Source organism: Sycon ciliatum, chromosome 4 (genome assembly GCF_964019385.1).
Source record: "Sycon ciliatum chromosome 4, ocSycCili1.1, whole genome shotgun sequence".
NCBI lineage: Eukaryota > Metazoa > Porifera > Calcarea > Leucosolenida > Sycettidae > Sycon > Sycon ciliatum.
In genome coordinates this window covers 17,960,615-17,967,579 of record NC_088646.1, presented here as the reverse complement: position 1 = coordinate 17,967,579, position 6,965 = coordinate 17,960,615, and the positions used below count along the sequence as shown (strand labels likewise).

The 6,965-nt window shown below is 49.8% G+C and overlaps 1 protein-coding gene across 1 annotated transcript in view; it reads left to right on the top strand.

Moving 5' to 3' along the window:
* Window positions 1–6,965, top strand: part of LOC135813435 (armadillo-like helical domain-containing protein 3) — a 30,427-nt gene extending 23,462 nt beyond the window's left edge. The window contains exon 22 of the mRNA XM_065326532.1: window positions 6,876–6,965. Within this exon, the coding sequence (XP_065182604.1) occupies window positions 6,876–6,965 (90 nt within the window). The remainder of the gene's footprint in view (window positions 1–6,875) is intronic.

Below are 6,965 nucleotides of genomic sequence, written 5' to 3'. Positions count from 1 at the left end.
ACAAAGCATCTCAAACGATGACGGTCGTAACCGCTAGGACTCGTGCACTCAGGTTTTTTAGGACAAATTATTTGACCTATCACGATAATGGACAATCGCAAAAGTTCGCAGAAGCAAGTGTTGTTGTTGTTGTTGTTGAAATTTTATTTTGTATCGCAGACCAAACGGGCAATGGTGCCCAATATTATGATGGCGATAAAGTAACGGCCGAGAGCCAAGGATACAACAAGCAAGCCTCCACGAAAGAGAGAAAAACACAGAAAACACAGACTGCAAATACTCAAAAAGAAAAAGAGAAAGGGAAAAAAAGAAAAAAGAAGAAGAAGAAAGCACAGTTGAGTCACAGTTGAGTCACGACTCCAAGTCCAAGCCTAGATGCTGGCTAACCATAAAAATAAACCTTTAAAAGTCTCTTGAATGACCTATGGCAGGCGAGGGACTTGAACTCTTGGGGCAGGGCGTTCCATAATCTAACAGCAGAAACGAGCGGCCGACAGTCACCAGAGACTCACCTGGTGGCAGGGACAACATACGCATTTGGATCGTTGATCTGAGTGACGCCTTCAGTCTGGCGACGTAGGCGCTTGGACAGGAGATTACTAATTCTGGCGGTGTGGATACGAAGCATGAGGAGGCGGAGTTTACAGTGGGCGTTTTGGATGATGGGGATGAGGCCTAGACGGGTGTAGATGGGATCTGTGTGGGAGGGGAATGGCTGGTTGGCAACGCAGCGGATACATCGCTTGTCGAGGACCGAAAGCTGATGCCGTTGGTGCGCAGAGAGAACCGAGAAGAAGGCATTAGATCCATACAACATGTCCGGTAGTATTAACGATCTGTAAAATAGCAGGGCTTGTTGCTCAGTTAAGGGGGTTCGGGACAGTTAGGCCCAAAAATTTAATTTCAACATCAGCCCAATCTGACAACAGGTTTGAATAGGTACAGCCTTATATTTTCGCTTAGTAACATCAGTTTTTCAAGTGCCCGAATAGGTCTTGCCAAAAACACAATTTTCCTTGATGACACAAAATAACACAAAATCCCAAAATTGATGAGAAATCGTCCATAACACCAGTTAGGACAGAAAATATGACATAAAATTTTACAGACTGTTCGAGGTATTGACTAAGATGATATCAACACCGAAAAATGTATACTTTGGTTGACAATGGGATTCAGGTCGTCATTTCCTGGAGAAGAACAAAAAGACGCAAAAAATGAAACTTTGAATATTTTTTGCAGCTTATTTTTGAGTTTGCCCCATATGTGGATACTTCAAATACGTTCTATAAGTGGGTTGGAACAGGTCTACCGCGGCGAAAATAGGGGTCACCTTGCATATTCTGGAGTTAGCCCCATCCCTCACACAAACAAGTCAACAAAGAGGCATCTTTGGATTGAGGAGTGCTGGTTTCGAAACAACTGGTTTGAAGCTCAAAGTAGAGCTGGTGTTAGCTCAGAGCAGAGCTGCTGTTAGCTCAGAGCAGAGCTGCTGTTAGCTCAAAGTAGAGCTGCGGTTAGCTCAAAGTAGAGCTGCGGTTAGCTCAAAGTAGAGCTGCGGTTAGCTCAAAGTAGAGCTGCGGTTAGCTCAAAGTAGAGCTGCTGTTAGCTCAAAGTAGAGCTGCGATTAGCTCAAAGTAGAGCTGCTGTTAGCTCAAAGTAGAGCTGCTGTTAGCTCGAAGTAGAGCTGCTGTTAGCTCAAGGTAGAGCTGCTGTTAGCTCAAAGTAGAGCTGCTGTTAGCTCAAAGTAGAGCTGCGGTTAGCTCAAAGTAGAGCTGCTGTTAGCTCAAAGTAGAGCTGCTGTTAGCTCAAAGTAGAGCTGCGGTTAGCTCAAAGTAGAGCTGCTGTTAGCTCAAAGTAGAGCTGCTGTTAGCTCAAAGTAGAGCTGCTGTTAGCTCAACGTAGAGCTGCAATGCTAAATGGATGTAATATAGCGCAAGGCAGAGCCGCAGCAAATAGCTAGATAACACCAGTTGTGAGAGTGGACCCGGTTAGTGGGTACGATAATATTATGATGGTGTGAATAAGTTGGATAGGGAGGGATGGTGGGAAAAGAAACACTGCTGAAGCACGATCCGTTGTCTGGAAGAGCACAACAGGGCAAGCAAGATTTGTTTTTCTTTTCCGCAAAAACGGGCTGGTGCCATTTGTGATTACGCAGCAAAACAAAGCGCATGACGTCAGTCTTGAATGCAGTACAAAGCAATGCAGTGCAGTGTGTGCGCTAGTTCGGATTGTTGCTAACAAGTACTAGCACAGCTAGTACACCATTAGCCCCATCCCTCACACAAACAAGTCAACAAAGAGGCATCTTTGGATTGAGGAGTGCTGGTTTCGAAACAACTGGTTTGAAGCTCAAAGTAGAGCTGGTGTTAGCTCAGAGCAGAGCTGCTGTTAGCTCAGAGCAGAGCTGCTGTTAGCTCAAAGTAGAGCTGCTGTTAGCTCAAAGTAGAGCTGCGGTTAGCTCAAAGTAGAGCTGCGGTTAGCTCAAAGTAGAGCTGCGGTTAGCTCAAAGTAGAGCTGCGGTTAGCTCAAAGTAGAGCTGCTGTTAGCTCAAAGTAGAGCTGCGATTAGCTCAAAGTAGAGCTGCTGTTAGCTCAAAGTAGAGCTGCTGTTAGCTCGAAGTAGAGCTGCTGTTAGCTCAAGGTAGAGCTGCTGTTAGCTCAAAGTAGAGCTGCTGTTAGCTCAAAGTAGAGCTGCGGTTAGCTCAAAGTAGAGCTGCTGTTAGCTCAAAGTAGAGCTGCTGTTAGCTCAAAGTAGAGCTGCGGTTAGCTCAAAGTAGAGCTGCTGTTAGCTCAAAGTAGAGCTGCTGTTAGCTCAAAGTAGAGCTGCTGTTAGCTCAACGTAGAGCTGCAATGCTAAATGGATGTAATATAGCGCAAGGCAGAGCCGCAGCAAATAGCTAGATAACACCAGTTGTGAGAGTGGACCCATGAAACCAGCACTCCGTTAGCTAAGCACTATTGACGCACAGCAAGGGTCAATTAATGTCAGCACAGGCAAGCATTGCGCAGCTAGAGTTCAGTAGCTCATTACTCACCCGAGTTGGGGATCATGGCATCCATGGCACGGCAGCAAGCCGGGACGATAGCTGGCGCTATGCGCTTGTTGTAGTCTGGATGTAGCGTAGACACGCATCGCTCTTTCCACTGACCTGCCACTCGGAAGGAGTCGGGGGCACTAGCCATAGCAGCGGTGGTGGCTGCACCAATGTGGACCGAATGCCCGGAGTAGTTCGACTGGGATGGTACACCGGCCGCAGCGACAAGAGACCATACTGTTACTGTGAATGACTGCCTGGTCAGCTGCTGTCTGTTCGAGAGTACGAACAAGAGTTGCTCCGGTCCCTCCCGACGAGTGACAGATGGGTAGCTAACAATGGCACGGACCGGGCAGTAAGGCGGTACAGACGGGCCAATGTCACTAGTAACGCCTTTACCGAATGGGTCCGTCTTGGATGAAAGCAGGAAGAGTTGCAGGCGTCCGTCACCAGGGGAGCTAGTACAGCCCCGTGTGATGCCATTAGTGAATTCAGCGCACCGAAGAAATCCAAAGAAGCAGCATGGCGGCTTGGTAGAGCAGCTTGTCATGGCCGTTCAGGATACTACTTTTCCGGCGTGCATCCGTCAGGTGTCGTAGGATTGGCATAGTTATAGGAAGGCGAGGGGTGAGTGCAGCCGTACCATGGCATCGCTGGATGCCCTTCAACACCCTCTTCAGAAGCCACGCATCTACTAGGGGGCCGGCAAACCCATTCTCAAGGTGGGCTTTATGCACCGCACTCGCATACACAGATACAGTTCAGGGCACGCTGATCATAGTTCACGCATGAATGTGTGTCCAGGAACGATGACTCGGGCAGCAAAAGTGAGCTTCCCCAGGAGGGACTCGAGTTGACGCTGGCCGATGCTGCGCTCGCTGATAGTAGCCATGAGTGGCGCACGGATCTCGGACAGCTTGTCCTCTGGTAGCCAAGCTTCGTGGCGCTCGCAGTCTAGGACAATACCAAGGAAGGTCAATGATGGTGATGGCCCTTCGAGCTGGGATTGAGCAAAGAGGAGTGCCGAGATACGTGAACGCCCGGAGGGGGATGGTGAGTTGCTGGTTGGCTGCAGCCAAACCAGTGGAGATATCGAGAAAGTCATCGAGGTAGTGAAGCCGGTGATCTATAGCAAACTCGTGCTGCATGATCCAGTTGACTGCTGTGGCTACTGAGTCAAAGACGGCTGGGCTGGAACGGAGGCCGAAAGGCAGAAAGCGCTCGTAGTAGTAGGAGCCTTCCCAGCGAAGTCCTGACGGCGGACTGGGATCTGCCGAAATGCACTGCGTACATCGAGCTTGGACAAATACACAGGCTGTGGGCATGACATGATGATGTTGATCGCGTTGTCAATGCTCGCGTAGTGCAGAGAGAGCGGCTCGGCAGGGATGCTGTCGTTCGCGCCGGTGCCTTCCGGGCTAGACAGATGGTGGATCATTCGCGGCTTGCCGTTCTTTTTGGGGATGGCACCAATACCAGAGCGGCGCATGAACTGAAATGGAGGTGACGGAAATGGGCCTGTGGTCTCGCTGCGGGCGCAGGAAGCAGCTAATTGCTCGGATATAAATGCCGAGTGAGTGAAAGCCAATGGTAGATTATTAGAGAAAACCGAAATGTCGTGTTGGCCGGCAGATCCAAGAGTAAAGCCACGGCGCGGGCCATGGAGAACATACGCAACACATGATTGATCTGAGTGGTTACGTAACAGGCGGGCAAAGTGGTCAGCTAGCAGTGTGGTGTCTGCAGAGTGTATAGGAAAGAAGCTACGTACCGAGTCAAGCGATTCAGTAGCCATTCTGCTAGGAGCGGCGGGGTGGCCGATTGGCTCCGCGCTGCTGCTGGTTGCACATGATGCATGGGTGGTCCTTGCCACACTGGCTGCAGGTGTGGGAGAAGCGGCACGACGACGAAGAACAGCGACCTCCATTGAAGTTGCGGCAGATTTCTTGGCCGTCGCTAGTATGGTTGCGACCACTGGAGGTAAATGCTGCTGGCTTGGAGACGAAAAGGACACAAACCGCCCCTGGATGGAACGTCTTACATTGAGCGCATTTTGGGTGTGCATGGCCTGTGACAGCTATCTGCCATAGGTTCACGTCGATGGTGTCCAACCTCTTCGTGCCTGGTTACTGGGCCACGAGCATCCGCAGCTGGCGGTCGTACTCTAGCCACGCGCTTGGGAAGAACTGGCGGTTAGCAGTCAGGATCAGCTGCTGGTACGCAATCAGTTCAGCAGTTCAGCAGTGCGGTGTAGGGCAGCAGCCGTGATAACAGACATGTATGTGGTCCATGCCTCGAGCCGGGTAGCTACATGTATAATTATCGTGAACCTTGCGACCAGCTGCTTCGCGTCATCCGACTCAACGATATTTAGCTGGCTATCGTTATTCGGGCTGTGCACCAGCCGGAATGTTGGGCCGGAAGTGTGCAAGAATTTCAGGCAACAAACTTGAAAAATCTACGAACTCCCCTCGCAAGATACGTTCTTGCACAGCCTTGGGCACAGCTGGTGCAGGTGGCTGATCGGGTGGGTTACAGGAGCTTGGCCTGGCGTAGTGGCGGCAGCTGCCGCATTGCCTTGGCCTTGGGTGAGGAGCGGCGCAATGCTCTCCGATAATAATAAAATGGCGGCCGACAAAGCCGACTACACCTCGTCCCGTACGGGAGCGCAGAGATCCGTTGAGCCCGCGTCACCTGAGCTGGCGGAGGAGGCATTGGTGCACGTCGGGCTTCTGGGCTCGCGAGCCGTGTCCGCACTGTCATTGTTGCTGGTTCTCCTGGCCGGAGCAGACCTCACTACCAAGGGCTAGTTGTGCCAGCAAACGGTCCTGTAAAATACTTTTACTAAGTTTCCTTTCGGATTCAGGCCGCGCTGAGAAGGCTCGCCGCGGAGAGCTTGGCAAGGCATTGCCTTGACAGTGTCGACAGTAAGGTCAGACATACTGAAGAAATACGGTGTCGAGGTGACACTCGGGCTGGCAGCAAAGCTACGAAAGGAAAAGAAACACTGCTGAAGCACGATCCGTTGTCTGGAAGAGCACAACAGGGCAAGCAAGATTTGTTTTTCTTTTCCGCAAAAACGGGCTGGTGCCATTTGTGATTACGCAGCAAAACAAAGCGCATGACGTCAGTCTTGAATGCAGTACAAAGCAATGCAGTGCAGTGTGTGCGCTAGTTCGGATTGTTGCTAACAAGTACTAGCACAGCTAGTACACCAAAAAATCCTAAAAACTGTCAAAATTTGACTAAAATTGGTAAATTCACGTATCTATATTTCTTGTACTTCTCTGCTGCTGCTTTGGTCATAACTTATTGGATTTTTGGCTGTTAGGTGTTGCATAAACTCTCTAGAGCCCTCGGCGTTCAGAACAATACAAGGATGGAATAGCTGAACTAGTAAATTTGCCGGAAAACCCTGGGTGCACGCTTTATTGATAGGTACTTTTCTCCATGATTACTCTCCTGTTGGTAAGTTGGTTGTGATACATGTACATGTAGCTGTGATAGCGCTTAGCACAGCCCCATATCAAACTACAATGAAAGCTTACATGTTGGAACGAATCAGACAACATTGAGTCCTCTTTTTCTTCAACTATGCGAGCTAGAACGTGTCCCCACACTGGCAACAATGATGGTATTTTACGGTAAATAAATTTTTTATTTTTATTTTTTTTACTGTGCCACAGGACGTTCCTTACAGTTGGGTTGCTGCTGGTTCTTTGCTAGGTGTTCAGCCACCGCTAATATAATCTTCCTTGAGACTGTCACCCGCTTCTTACCTCCGACTTGCTCCTTCATCAGTCTGGAAATGGCTGGCTCACCACTTCGTTTGTAGGACAAGACAAAGTGCTTCATCACCAACTCACTGGCAGCTGCTCGCACTGCAACTGATTTAGAGAAGCACGTTGCTTGGACCAACGGTTGA